We start from the raw sequence: 16,030 nt of genomic DNA on the forward strand, positions 1-16,030 counted from the left end.
TCCCGAGACTTTAACAGAGTTGCTTATCCGCATCTACAATTCCCCCCAAGTGGAAGGCATTCTGCCACTTACTGGGAGAAAGAGAAAGTCATCACTGGTATTTCTCTCGTAAATATCAAGACCCTAATGGGCCAGTACGTCAGATTTTTCAGCTTGGGAGAGTGACGCCAGCGGGTACGGGTGTCAGTACCACATTATCACAGTTACAGCAGCATCACTCATGCCGAAAGGAAGGCTGCAGTTGGTCTGACCCCTTCCTCCAGAAAAGAGATCCCTGGTGTTTCTCTGGTCTCAGATGGCTCACTAGCTTACATCCTCCTAACCTAGAGGGAAGTCGGCCATCACTCTTTTCACTGTAGTTGTAACTGCCGCTCTCCAACTATCAGGCAGCTGACTCCACTAGGACACTAACCCTCTTGACATACCCCACAAGGGGCACGGCCAGGGAGTTCAAATCCCTACTTAAGAGAGCGCTGCTCCCTGGGGACATCTCAAATACCTTCCTGAAATGCAAGACCACTTAAAGGTAACAGTCCCTGCTGGAGAAAAACACATCAAGATAAGGGAACTTGAAACTACTGAAGAAAGTCGTATTTTAAGATTATTTCTTTGTCCACTCATAAATAACTTCATTAGACTCACCAGACTAGCTCTCACTTTCTCTCATTACCTAATGATGAGTAGAAATACCACTACAACTAAAAACAAAACATTAAAGTCTTTATTTACACAATATGGAATGTTCCACAATTTAGGAATAAGAAAAACGTTCACATGTTGGCTTTCACAGCTCCCCCGCTCCAACGCTCACGTCTCCGACGTCCCTCGCAAAATACATACCTTGTCATTTCGCTCGTGATCCCTCATGTGGCGCTGAAACTGGGACTCTCTTGGGAAAGACAGCAGACAGATTTCACATTTATGGAAGTTTGGAACTTGATAGGCATAATTAGTGTTCTCCGCATTCAATGTTAAAACTCCATCTATAAAGTTGCATAAGTATAAACAATAAATACCAGTTGTTATTCTCAGCACATAAATGAAACTAAATTATTTGGTGATTGTTTCAAAACCAAATTATGTCAGATTTATGAGATTTCAGATGAAATGAATGGTACCTTAACTTTTTTTAATGGACACGTTTTTAAGTTAGAAATGAGAAATGTTGAGATGACAGAGACATGGGACTACAGGATTCTAACACCTGTGAACAGGACTGTTAGAGACCTGAAACTAAACTCCTGAGGCTTTATACCCACTCAACGACACACAAAAGCCATCGTGTTTCTTAACCTTGCCTGCCTGCTCAATACTATTTCTAAGTCACAACAAATCAGAGGCACTTCTCCTCTAAGTCACTTTGAGCGTTCATCAATAACCCAGTTTCTTAAATCACTCAGTAAACAATACTCTAGTAGAACTATAAAAGCGGATTCACTAATTCAATCTACCTCTGAAAACTGCTGCAAAGCAAGATAAAGTCAAAAAGGCGAAAGCTTCTGTTCTCTCCCATAGTTACGGCTTTAGGGAGGTAAAGAACTGCAGCGCTTTGAACAGTCCTCAGGTTTTACAGCGCACCTTCCAGTGTACCGTGTGCTTACATTTAGGTAAATGGCTATAAACGTAAAAGTATTTTCAAACAAGAACAAATATGCAGTAATCACAAAAATTTACCAAGAACGTCATAAAATAAAGATGTCCTAAACGTCTTCAATTCTTGAAAATAATACTCTAAGTCTTATAATTTCGGCACAAATATACAATCCATATTAACTAGACAAAGACAGAAATATGTCACGTACAACTCTCTGTATCCAACTTGACCCCAAAATATTAGAAATTTGGAAGTAGGGTGATGGGTTAATTTTAAGACTCAATAAAGCTCAGGAACATCTTCTATTTCTCAAACGTCCATGTGGTGAACACAGCATTCCAGCATTTTCTCTAGACCTTTACATGCCTGTTCTGAGCAAATGGCCTGCTGTCCCCTGTTTGGCCAACAGTCCTCCTGGTCTACAGCAGAATCTGCTTAAAAGCAAGAGCTGTGAAATTCCAACGATGGGAGGTGGGGTGAAACCGTGCTGGAAACAGAGCAGAAGGGGATGGAGAAAGCCGACAAGAGCTCCAAAAAATCCTCCCGGCAGATCCTCCAGTAAAGCGATTCCAGTTCTAAGAAATACTGATGTAATTCAAGACTGTAACTTCATTCAGAAACAAAGTGGATCTACTAAGGGAAAGATATACACAATTTTTATTCCATTTATTCTTAACTCTATATCCACATTCAAAGTCCATACATTCAAAATCTCTACACCAAACTAATAACAAAATGTTGTATGACTCCCCAGCCCCAATAAAATAATTACTGGGACCACATTAATTGCTGTATTATTCCCTTTGGAAAAGTCTGGACTATGGGAAGAAACACTAAAGGCACAAGCAAAAATATCTGTTGACAACTGTGTTTTAAGAACTCAGTAGTGTTTTAACCTAAAGCCTGAATACAACAAGAAAAGAGCCCCTCAACTTAATTTCTAAAACGCAAAATTAAAATGCTATTTCAGGATGTAGAATGAAACCATTTTCACAGCCTCTATGTTTAAACTACTTAATACGTTACCTAAAAATGAGAATTAATTTGATTTAATTAACTGCAATTGATAGATAAAACCCAAGATAAAAAATTGTACATTTAAAACTGAAAAATGATGTCATTTTGCTTATAAATTAAGGCTTTTCTAGAAAATAGTTTTATCCTAAGCAGCAAGACTTCGCTCTTTAACAAAGCTCCAAATGTAATAAAATGACTTTTTCAGTAGGTCCCTTCCCGCTGTTGATAACATAATATTAATCTGGTTCAAAGACAAACTTAAAACAACAATTCAAATTACAGTGTAACTGGGAAGGAAAAAAACAAAACAAAACACGTTTTAGTTTACACGTTTTAGTTTCTACATTGAGTCTAATTTTGAAGTCCACAGCATCTCTAGACTTTCACTTTGCTCCGTGGCTGTTTCTCTGGGCACTGAAGAGCAAAAGCCTTTCTCCAGGGCTGGGGGTTGCTAACCCCACACTCGCTTTCTTTTGGCTCAGAGTTGGCCCCCTCTCTGGGAGAGTCCTAGGCCTCAAAACAACCCCAATTATGCACCAGCTCTTCAAGTTCATTCACATGTCTGGCCCCCAGAGTACTTGTTCAGAAAGAGGTCTATGAAATTCACGTATCCTTAGGATGGGCTTCAGGAGATCCACCAACTCCAAGAAAACTACAGGCCAACATACACGCGTGTGCACGTGTCCACTGTTGGCGGTGAGTGGTCTCTGCAGCCACAGGGCCCCCGGATTTCTAAGGGGCTAGGGGTCTAAGTTAAGGTGTGCTCAATTCACATCAGTCCTCCTGAGTATGGCTGCATTTTTAAGAGGCAGCTAGAACTTCACATGAGACGTTGGGCCACACATATTCCTACTGGTCCCCCAGACAGAATGGGAATAAGCACAGAGCCACCTGCATTTGGCAGTGCTCAAATCTAAGAGCTCATCCAGAACAGTACTTTTCACCTATGTGCTTCTGCCCTCTGAGAGGACGGGGAGGGATCGTCATGAGATCTCACTGGTGCAAGGAAGCCTCCGGAGGTAGGACCCCAGGCAGGACCCAGACTGTCCCCATACTCACGTCCCCTCACACACACGTCCCCTCACACACAGACAGGCCCACCGCTCTCAACTGCTCACCCTGCCTGCCACCAAGAATTCCACTTCACTATCAAACTTAAACAAAAACCGGCTTACGAAGATCAGAAATTGAGCACCTTTGCTTCCTTGAGAAAAACTTGAAGACCAGTTTCAAAATCAGTTTAACTCTTTACGTAGAGATTCTAAACAGTATATAATAATAGTTGTGTCTCTACCACCCCAAAATGATAAAGCCTATCACAGCGTTGTGCAGATTAAACAAGATGCTGCTTCCTGGTGCTATGGGGACAAAAGTCTATCAACCGTCTCGGAGCACGGCCCCCTCTTTAATGCTCGTCCTTGCTACTCAATACCCTACCCATCACTCCAGACCACGCTCTCCCATGGTAACTACACACAGGCAGGCCTGGCGTGTAACGGCAGGGACAAGACGAGCTGGCTTGCAAACTGCTCTTCCCAGAACGGGCCCAGCACATCAGACCAGCCGCCTTATCTGCATGGCAAAGGTCGTCCACATCCCCAATGGGAAGAACCTAGGTGGATCTCTTCTACGCAAAATACCTACGATGTGACACCAAGTTCCAGCAAAACCTACTGCATTTATAGCATGCGGGGATTTAACTCAAATTCGCATCTCTTGACTGAAACTCTTAAGCACTGTGCATTTAAGATCTCAGCTACCCATAAATCCTGATGAGGCATTTTCCATTTCTAAAATAACTAAACCCCAAACTTTTAACCTGTTATTATTTTGTTTTGACTGAAAGTCTTTCCAAACTAGAGCTGCTCTCCCCACCCTCTGCACTCAACAGGCACTGGCCTCACGTCCCTCCTGCCGTCATTCCCTACTTTCCTCCAAGAGCCCAGCTCTGTAACCATCAACCACCTGCTCTCTGCCACCCTCTGACACAACGCTCTCTGAGGTCACCAAGCAGGCCTCTGGGAAGGCTGACTGTCAGCCCCCTACTGCAAATCGGTACCACCCTGCCTAAGCTCCACCATTCTTTCCCCTCATTACTACTTTCTTTTTAATTCCTTTCTACTTTCTTTTCTCCCATTTTCTACTGCCCCTCCCACATCTGTCAGCATTCAGGCTTTAGCACAGCTGAGCTTTTTTAGGTAAAACTCTGAAGTGAAATAGGCAAAACTAATCTAGGCTGTGAGATATCAGGACAGTGGTTGGTCTTACAAGGGTACTGACTGGATGGAGCATGACGGGGATTTCTAGGGGGCTGTTAACATCCCATTTCTTAATCTAAGAAATTATATAAATAATTATATGAATTATTACTATAACCCATATAATCTGGATGCCAATTATATGAAAAAGTTCTCGAAGTGAAAATTCACCGAACTGAACACAATTTCTATTCTTCTCTGTATGCTGTATGTCTGCTTTGTCCCTGTATCTCCAAAGCGTCGTATGAGGCCTGGCATAGAATGTATGCCTAACAAATATTTGCTAAACGTGGAGATAAGACAAAAGCTAATGACTTTTTGGGTCTCTTCCCAGCTGTTTGAGGCTCCAAGACCAGAATGTCTACTTCTACTTTTAGCCTCACTGACTCATGCTCTCCACCTCGAAATTACCTAACTTAGCTTTAATATTCTTCCAGCTTGTTATATATGCACTAACTGTTCTTATTTTGTACATATACTGTTGACCCCTGAACACCGCAGGGGTTGGACACAGATCCTCCAACAGGCGAAAATTCAAGAAACTTACAGTTGGCCGTCCATACCCACAGTTCCTCCGAATCTACAGATCCAACCCACCACAAATGTGTGGTACTGTAGTATTTACTACAGAAGACAACCCACGTGTAAGTGGACCCATGCAGTTCAGACCTGTGTTGTTCGAGGGCCAACTGTATACCTTAGCCATTTGGTGGCTCCTAAGAGCCAGCTGAAACGCACCTACGTTATTTTCTCTGTAGAATCTCTCTCAGAAAACCAAATACTCTGGGTTAACAGCACCAGCCATAAGCATCTGCTTTCCTCTAAGAACAAACATATTTCAACTCAAAAGTGGCTGCACCAAGAGAGGGGGGTAGTGTCAGGAAAGACCCTTGTACTTTTTGAATTTTACCTGTTATCTATTCAAATGCATTTATTTATACTATTAAGTAGGTGTTCATTTGGAAATGAAATATACTCATATGGAAAAGTAATCCTCAAAATACAGACCATGGAAAAAGCAGTATGTTCTAGATGCTACCATTTCTTTAAAAAAGAAAGGAGGGGGCAGAGATATACTGTGCATTTACTTACATGTGCATAAAATATCCCTGTAAAACTACAGAAAAAAAAAATATAGCATCAGTTGCCCATATAAAAGGCAACTATCTGACTAGGCAATGGAGCTGGGAAATGGAACTTCCTTAATTTTTAAATTCTGAAACATTATAATGTATTAGCTATTCAAAAAGATTTAAATTAAAATGTAAGAGATAAAATTTACTTGGGGGAAAAGGTGAGTTATATAGTCCATACCCTTGTTTTATAGCTAAGGAAAACAAGACCCTAGGGAAGTTAAGCTGCTTGGTCAAAAATCACACAATTAGCCAGTGACAGAACTAGGAGTAATTTTCAACTTGTAATTAAGCATGCTTCCACGCCTCTTAAGGTCATGGTGTCTGAGATGAGACCCCACTTTCTACCTTGTGCCTAGTGCAGAAACAGCAGATGAACTTGGATTTTATCAACGGCATCTTATACCAATTGTAAGCCTGTGCCTGTTTATGTTCTTTCAGTATAAAATATATTCAACTGAGAGCCAAGCCACAGTCCCTAGTGGTCAAAAGCATGAGTAGTTTCAATGGAACAAAACACTGGTACTGGTGCCACGGTAAATGATATGAAATATATCCGTGACAGTTGAAGATAAATAGTTGGTCAGAAACTCATGAACAGTCCCTAATGGGGCCAGGTTGCTCCTATTCTTACAGCCAAGGCTTCCCAGGAACAAAGTTCAGCTTTACTCAGATGTGCTTTCAATGCCTGTTCTGGCAGTATCTGTATGCGTGATGTCTTCTTTTCATGACTCAGTTGACTGTATTTTCTCTTATTATTTTTAAAAGGAATATCAACCCTCTTTCACATATTTGCTTTTATCACCTATAAATTTTTATTTTTAAAGAAAGACTTTAAACTCATATAGATGTACATTCAGACTTACACACATATTATCCAAATTTAACAAAACTAAACCCTAGTTATCTATAGCCTCACCTTCTGGCTAAAACACAGAATTCTAGGCTTAAGGTCTGAACGTAACAGAGCTTTTCTTTGAATGAGCCAGCAGTGCACTGCTGAGTATAATGCTTCTTTAGACACTGCAAAAAATTAATTTTCTATACATATGTAGGATAATTTCTTGTTGATCTGTTTGCTGTCACTATTCTGTTTTTCATCTCCACAAACATACAATTTATGGCAGCACTGCAACAGCAATAAGCAGAGCTAGACGGTGCCGTGGAGAACTGTGGAGAGTTCATTCCGAGATGTATCCCAATTTCCAATAAAATATGCATGCGCCGTACATGCTATTATTAATGTATGTAGCTTAATACAGAGGTACCTACAGATTAAAATATGGGTCACAGGTCACAGAACAGGGAGACAGTGAAGTCTCAAGAGTGGTCTCAGTCCTGCCGACGGTTAGTGAGGGGTCTCTGCAACCCAGATGACCGCTCAGTTCAAAGATGAGGGTCATTTCCACGTTGCCTACTCAACAGGGTTGTTGTGAAGATCCAAGTTACAATAAATGTGAAAGGAAAAGTATTTTAAATTTTTAAAAGGTAAAATGCACACCCAAGAGGATGGTTAAAATTAAAGACAGACAAAACCAAGGATTCATGAGGATATGCAGCGACTGGAAGTTTCATATACTGCTAGAAAGAGTGAAAACTGACCAAAAGAAGTCAGACATGAGAAAACATTCCATATGATTGATTTCACCTTATAAAGTTCAATAAATGGGCAAAACTAACCTAGCCTGTGAGATATCAGGACAGTGGTTAGTCTTACAAGGGTACTGACTGGATGGAGCATGATGGGGATTTCTAAGGTGCTGGTAGTGTCCCAATTCTTAATCTAAGAAATTATATAAATAATTATATGAATTATTAATATAACTCCTATAATCTGGGTGCTGATTATATAAGAAAGTTCTTGCTCTGAAAATTCATTGAACATAATTTCTATTCTTCTCCGTATGTTATATATCAATAGAAGGTTTACCCCAAAGTAAAGTGCTATCATATGCAACTTTCCTTTTTATTCCTGTTTTTTCTTCCAGATTGGGGTCAACTAACTAGGGTCTAGCCTTTCTGGTAAGCAGAGTTTCACTGAACACAGCCACGCTCACTGGTTTACGTATTACTGTGGCAGTTTTTGGGGCTGCGACAGCAATTCAAAGTTACAGCAGAGACCTTAACACCCACAAAGTCTAAAACATTTACCATCTGGCGCTACAGAAGAAGCCTGCTCCCCCTGCCCCAGAGGGTAAACCGGGGTTCCATACCGGCCAGCCAGCACTACTGCAATCCCTGCAATGTCTGTTACCCTCCAAGCTCCGTGGCACCTCAGGGACATCCCAGAGAGATAAAGGCATAAAGGGCTGACACATACCATGCTTTACAATAAATAGCCTTAATATTTACTTAGGCATAATCTCCTTAAACTAAGACCTTTGTCTTAGTCACGGGACAGAAAGACTGGACATTCCCCTAAATAATAATTTTCAGAAAGTTAATACAATAAAAGGAAGCTATCTCTGTATTTCACCATATTCTGCCCGATACCTATGTACTTCACTCCACGTCTTCTTAACCCCACCCACTAAAGGCTTTCTGCCAAGCATTTTCAATAAATGCAACAACGAGCATCAGGGCCTTGGTTTGCTACACAATGATTAGCAATTACATATGTCCTAAAAATGTGCAGAGATAGTGTTTTCTAAGTGTGACAAGCGTACCACCAGCAGCAGTCTGTGAGGTGATTTTAGGCAGCACAAGAAGAACTCACAATTTTACTGGCTATGTATTTATTTTAAAATGTCTTAGTGTAAAGTATACTTGAAATTTAGTATGAGGTACTAGCACATGGATAGACATACAGACCAATGGAATAGAACTGAGAGTCCAGAAACAAACCCATACTTCCATCGCAAACTGACTTTTTCAACAAGGGGACCAAGACCATTCACTGAAAGAACAGTCTCTTCAACGAATGGTTCTGGGACAAACGGATATCCACATGCAAAAGAATGAAGGTGGACCCTCACTCCACACCACACACAAAAAATAGCTCAAAATGGATCAAAGACATCAATTTAAGAACTAAAGCTATAAAACTCTCAGAAGAAGACAAAAGGAAAAAGCTTAATGACTGTGAGGGGCGATGGTTTCTTAAATATGACACCATAGAAAAAGTAGATAAATTGGACTTCATCAAAATTTAAAACCTTTGTGCATCAAAGGATGCTATCAAGAAAGTAAAAAGACAAGCTACAGAATGGGATAAAATATTTCTAAGTCATATATCTGATAAGGGCCTAGTAACCAGAACATATAAAGAATTCTTACAAAAGCCACAAAAATCAAACAACCCAATTAAAAAATGAACAAAGGATTTGAATAGACATTTCTCCAAAAATATACAAATGGCCAACAAGTACATGAAAAGATGCTCAGTGTCATTAATCATTACGGAACTGACACGCTGATTCTAAAATCTAGATGAGGGACTTCCCAGGTGGTCCAGTGGGTAAGACTCCGCGCTCCCAATGCAGGGGGCCCTTGTTCGATTGCTGCTGGGGGAACTAGATCCCACATGCATGCTGCAACTAAGAGTTCACATGCCACAACTAAGAAGCCCGCCTGCTGCAATTAAAAGATCCTGCATGCCGCAGCTAAGACCTGACACAGCCTAAATGAATAAATATTTTTAAAAACCTCTCAAATCATATTTTAAAAAATTAAAAAAATAAAATCTAGATGAAACTGAGAAGTACCAAAAATTATCAGGATAACGATGAAAATGAAAACCAAAGTAGAGGACTTACATTTACACTACCAGATACCAAAATCTGGACTAAAAGTAATTAAGACAGTAAGAAATTGAATAGACAGAAACCAAAAAACAATGGAAGAGAACTGAATGAAAAAGCAATTCTTCACCTCCATAGTCACCTGATTTACAACAAAGGTGATACTACAGTACAACAAAGGATGATCTTTTCAATAAATAGTGCAGATTAATTAGACATCCACATGTAAAAAGTCTTGACCTTTCCACCATAAACAAAAATCAGTTTCGGTTGGTGTATCAATCTAAAGGTGAGAAGTAAAACAATAAAGCTTCTAGATGAAAACACAGGAAAATGTCTTCATGATTACAATTGTCAAAAATTCCTTAAACAAGTCCCAAAAGTACTATGCATAAAGGAAAGGATTGATAAATGGGACAATATTAAGGTTAAAAACTTCTTTCATCAAAAGTTTATCCTTGAAAGAGTGAACATGCAAGTACAAAGAACTCATATGCAGTATACATAAAGAACTCCTATGAATCAATAATAAAAATACATGTTAACTCTTCACCAAAAATATATAGATGACAAGCATATGAAAAGATGCTCAACATCATAAGTCATAAGGGAAATGCAAATTAAAACAATGAGATACCCAATAACACACACCTATTAGAAGGGCTAAAAATCCAAAATAATCAATAATACCAAATGCTGACAAGGATGTAGAACAACAGGAACTCCCATTCATTGCTTGTGAGAACACAAAATGGTGCAGCCACTGTGGAGAAGTTTGGCAATTTCTCACAGCTGTTTATAGTCTTACCGTTTGATCTAGCAGTCATGCCCCTTGGCATCTACTCAAATGAGCTAAAATCTTATGCCTTCACAAAAACCTGCACATGAATGTTTACACCAATTTTATTCATAATTACCCAAAACTGGAAGCAACCAAGATATCCCTCAAAATTTAAGCAAATATACTGTGGTACATCCATATAATGAATATTATTCAGCAATAAAAAGAAATGAGCTATATCAAGCCATCAAGAGACATAGAGAAATCTAAAATGCACACTGCTTAGTAAAACCCAGTCTGAAAAGGCTACATACTATACGATTCGAACTATATGCCGTTCTGGAGCAGGCAAAACTATGAAGACAGTGAATTCTAATGTAAACTATAGACTTCATTTATAATAATGAATCAAAATTTGTTCATTCACTAAAACACAACGTTAATAACAGAAGGCTGTGAGGAGAAAAATAAGTAGTATACAGGAACTACAAACTATCGGTTGAACTCTGAGCAAGCCTAAAAACCGCTCTAAAAAGTCTAACTAAAGACAAACAAACATTCAACTCAGTAGAAAAATGGGAAAACACTTAAAACAAGAGCTTCACAAAAGAGAACAAATGCTTAATAAACATAAAAACCATATTAGCACAGAACTGCAAATTAAAAATCAAAATGAGATAACACTACACATACCAGGAGAGCTAAAATATTAAAAGGACAGACAATGCCAAGTGCAAAGAGAGTGATAGACAAAGACTACAGAGCAAATGGAAGGTTAATCCCCTACTGGTGGGAGAGTAAACTTGTACAGTCACTAAACACTGCCCACCACGACCCAGAAACGCATAAAGGCTCCTAAGCAGCACTTATTTGCAATAACCCGAAACTGGAAACAACCCAAATATCTATAGTAGAAAGGATAAATTAAATGATAGTATGTTCATACAACAGAATACTATATAACTATGAAAAATGAACAAATTTCTGCTATATAATGAGGATAATCTCATAAAAACAAATATTGAAAATGAAGCTAGAAAGAAAAGGGTACATACTATGAACTCAATTTAGCTGAAAAACAGCTAAACCAAATCTACGGTATCAAAAGAGGACAGTGGGGGTCAGCAGGTAATAGAACAACGGGAACTTTTAAGTACTGCTATCTGGCTACGTATGAAAATTCATGACGCTTTTCACTTAAAATCTATCCACTTTTCTACATAGATGTTCTATTCAATTAACTTAGTCACCCAAATACAATAATAAAGGGGTTTCAAAAAACACATTTCTGGCTTCTCCTGAAAAAAATCATTAGCTATGGCAATAATTAAATGGAGCAAGTTAGGAGCCGGCCCCTGTGGAAAAAAACTGGAACTCCAATTCTCCGAAACCCCAGAGCCAGCTATTAACTGCTATCACCTACTACTTTTAACTGCCTCGCTAGTTTGCATTAGTGTCTGACCCACAGACAACTGAGCTTTTGAATTCAGTTAAAGAATTGAGGTATTGAGAGAGCACAGTCTGTTCCTGCAGTTTATTAGATTACATACATTTTTCATTTTAACCCAGAAGAGCAACAGGTTTCACGTCCGCTGAGAGAAATGCTAGAGGAAGGCACCTCGGAGCCCCAGCTCCCTCCCTCCCTCCTTCTGAGCAGAGTGGCCTCAGCCTTGACCACACAGTGGAATCTCCTGTGAGCTTTAAAAGCCGTGCGATGCCTGGGTCCCACCACAGGCTCGGATGTCACTGGATGAGGCCCGGTCATTGAGAGCTTTAAAAGCTCCCCACGTGACTCCATAATGCGCTCCAAGTGTGAAGACCACCACCCGAGGTCTTGCTGCGATATTTCACGTGAGAGAGTTCTACCACAAAAAAGAAGTTTGAAAAATATTGCTAATTCCTTGAGCACTGTCTTTGCGTATGGAGACAATGTAAAAACGCTGATACACATTAAGCATTTTAAAACTGCTGAACTGACTCTATCTAACGAAGAATTAGGTTTACTATAGTTTTTCCAGACTAGGTTTGTGTCAAAGACCAAGATTTTGAACCCACGTTAACTCACTACTTGATTCCAGGATCATAAAATCGTTAGATTTTGTGTCTTATCTAATCACACTTTCTTCAAAATACTAAATACTCCCAAGTTTCTGTCTACCTAAAAAGTTCGATTATGGAGAGTACAGGTTGCTCCTTTCTGAAGAAATCTTTTCATCCTTCAATACCTGATATTGATAGAAAGTAATTATTTTAAGCAGAATCTATCTCCCCTTAACTGTTACCCACCAATGACACCTAGTTTTGCCAGGGAAGCAGAGTCCCCTTAAAGCCTCAGAGCGCTTCCCCTGCTGCCCTGTAAGAAGTTCAAGCTCCACTTCTGTGAGCTATGCTAGCAGTCTCTTCCCCTTGAAGGAAGAGTACAGGGTTACTGAATTCATTGGAGAAAAACTAAAATGGCCTGAAATGGTAATCTGAGCAAGAAAGGAATTGTTTATTCGTTTGGCTCAAGGTCTGCCTGTCTCAGCTCTCTGGAAATGAAGTATTAACAAATATCCCTTCAACAGAAAACAGAAACTTAGCAGGAGACCAACTAAAGGTTCAAGCTAGGGAGAAAAGGTTTGCACCATTCTACTGGAAAAACAGAAGCCATACAAGATCCCAAAATGTAGTTTCCATCCAGATCACATTACAGCTTATTAAGAGTAAACTAAAATAACAATGATAAAAAAAAATCCTATCTCACTCATCTTTATATTCCCAGGACAGTGCCAGGCACAAAGGCAAGTGCTCAACAAACACTCCCCCATCAATTTATGTAATAGGTGAGGCTTACTTCTTTACTTACGTCCTAAAGCTAATTATTACTTTAAGAAACGTTTTCATGCTACTGACAAAGGATTAATCTCCAAAATATACAAACAGCTCATACAACTTAATATAAAAAAAATACAACCCAATCAAAAAACGGTCAGAAGACCTAAATAGACATTTCTCCAAAGAAGACATAGAGATAGCCAACAGGCACATGAAAAGATGCTCAATATCACTAATGATTAGAGAAACGCAAATCGAAACTACAATGAGGTATCACCTCACACCAGTCAGAACGGCCATCATCTAAAGGTCTACAAATAACAAATGCTGGGGAGGGTGTGGAGAAAAGGGAACCCTCTTGCACTGTTGGTGGGAATGTAAATTGATACAGCCACTATGGAAAACAGTATGAAGGTTCCTTAGAAAACTAAAAATAGAGTTGCAATATGATCCTGCAATCCCACTTCTGGGCATATATCTGGAGAAACTCTAATTCGAAAAGATACAATCACCCCAACGTTCACAGCAGTTCTATTTACAATAGCCAGGACATGGAAGCAACCTAAATGTCCATCAACAGAGGAGTGGATAAAGAAGATGTGGTACATATATACAATGGAATATTACTCAGCCACAAAAAAAGAATGAAAGAATGCCATCTGCAGCAATGTGGATGGACCAAGAGATTATCATACTAAGTGAAGTAAGTTAGAGAAAGACAGATATCACATGATATCATTTATATGTAGAATCTAAAAAAAAAAATGATACAAATGAACTCATTTACAAAACAGACTCACATACATAGAAAACAAACTTACGGTTATCAAAGGGGACTGGGGGTGAGGGGGAGGGATAAACTAGGAGTTTGAGATTAATATATTCACACTACTATATATAAAACAGATAAACAACAAGGACCTACTGTATAGCACAGGGAACTCCACTCGATATCTTATAATAACCTATAATGTAAAAGAATCTGGAAAAGAATATATGTATATGTATAACAATCATTTTACTAAGTTACATTTTAAAAAAAGGAAATGTTTTTTGAGCAGGCCTCCTCCTCATCGCTTCTGGAAGTTTCAGTTTTGACATCATTTTCCTTGGTAAGTCTACACCACCAGTGACTGTTATCTGCTGCCATAAACAGTGTTCCTGTCATCAGAGGACACACGCTGTCCTGAGACCCAAGGCAGAGACCTCGTCTCTCTTCTTAAACCCTGCACCCTCAAACCCTAGCACAGTGCCCACCTACAACAAGAAGTGCTTCAAAATGCTTGCTGAATAAACGAATTAACCCACATGTAGGGCTTTATAGTTATGAAGGCAGAGCAATGCAATGGACCCTTTGGACTCAAAGGCAGATTCAAATCCAACTCTGACACTTACTAGCTGGGTAGACCTTCCATATCACTTAACCCCTCTGAGCCTCATTTCCCCTATAAAAATATAGGGGAAACATAGGTGTTGTGTAAAAATCCCCACTTCCTACCCTCCATGTTTTTCTTAGAATAAAATTCATAATGAGTGACACAGAAAAACAAGCAAAATAATTTCAGATTATGAGAAACATTAAAATCGTAAACTGTTAGAGCAACAGTCCCCAAACCTTTTGGTTTCAGAACACCTTTATATTCTTAAACATCACTGAGGACCCCAAAGACCTTAACTTTCTATAGGTTACACCTATTGACAACTGCCCTATTAGAAATTAAAACTGAGCAACTTTCAAAGCACTTATTCACTGAAAAATAAATCTATTACATGTTAACATAAATACATATTTTTGTGAAAAACATACTCTCCAAAAAAACAGTAAGAGGAGTTTTCACTTTTGTACATCTTTTCAAGGTCTCCTTTAACAGAAGACAGGTGGATGCTCATATCTGCTTCTGCTTTCTCTCTGTTGCAATATGTTGTTTTGAGTGAAATAACATGAATATAGCGCAGCCTCACAGGGTTGGGTGTCGCCACCATGGCTCCTGCTAGAGTCAGCAGTTTCACCCCTAACGGCCTGTGTATGATTAGTGCAATCGTTAACCAAGTGAAAAAGCCCAATGGACTTAGTATCGCTACAAGAATATTCACCTTGCAGATGCCTGAAACTGTCTCCAGAACTCCCGGGGGTTCATAAACCAACTCTGAGAACCACCGTGGTAGAGAATGACTGGTGTAAGGCAGGGAAAGCAACTTTCAGAAAAGTCTGAGGAAGGAGGCCTCTCTCCGGAAGCTGAAGCCCAGAATGAGCAAGGGGTGGATTCTCAGCGTAGGGAACAGCAAAGGCCCTGAGGCAGAAACAAACGTGGCCTCTTCCAGGAACAAAGGACCGAGGGCAAGGAAAGAGTCACAGGAAGGCCAGATCAATCAGGATCCTGCAACGAGTGGGACTGTAAGTTAAAGGGATGAAGGATCCTCTGGATAGTTCTAATCAGGGTGTGGCCATCTTATTTACATTTGAAAGAGATGCCTCAAGCTGACAGGTGATGGAGACCAGCAGAGACCAGTCAGAAGGCTCCCACAGAGGCCCGCCTCGCAGTCACACTGAAGAGGGAGGGAGTAGGGCCGACTGAAAACACGCCTGTGAGGGAGAAGCTACAAAATTATGAAATGCCTTGGGGAGTAAGGGAATTATTTTTCAGTTTGGGACCTGAAAAAGCAGGTGAACGGTGATGCTATTTGGTCAGATG

At 39.7% G+C, this 16,030-nt stretch overlaps 1 protein-coding gene across 17 annotated transcripts in view; it reads right to left on the minus strand.

Moving 5' to 3' along the window:
- Window positions 1-16,030, minus strand: part of ZNF236 (zinc finger protein 236) — a 132,082-nt gene that overhangs the window by 114,719 nt on the left and 1,333 nt on the right. For 16 of the 17 annotated variants that reach the window (XR_010836922.1, XR_010836920.1, XR_010836921.1 and 13 more), the window contains exon 2: window positions 841-983. Coding sequence is in view for 11 of the 17 variants with exons in the window: in XM_059039731.2 (XP_058895714.1) it covers window positions 841-983 (143 nt within the window). In the remaining 6 variants the exon portion in view is untranslated. Of the gene's footprint in view, window positions 1-840; window positions 984-15,431; window positions 15,825-16,030 lie in introns of those variants that run through there. The other variant, XM_059039733.2, reaches the window with a different exon arrangement.

This window comes from Kogia breviceps, chromosome 15, assembly GCF_026419965.1.
Source record: "Kogia breviceps isolate mKogBre1 chromosome 15, mKogBre1 haplotype 1, whole genome shotgun sequence".
In the NCBI taxonomy this organism is placed as follows: Eukaryota; Metazoa; Chordata; class Mammalia; order Artiodactyla; family Physeteridae; genus Kogia; species Kogia breviceps.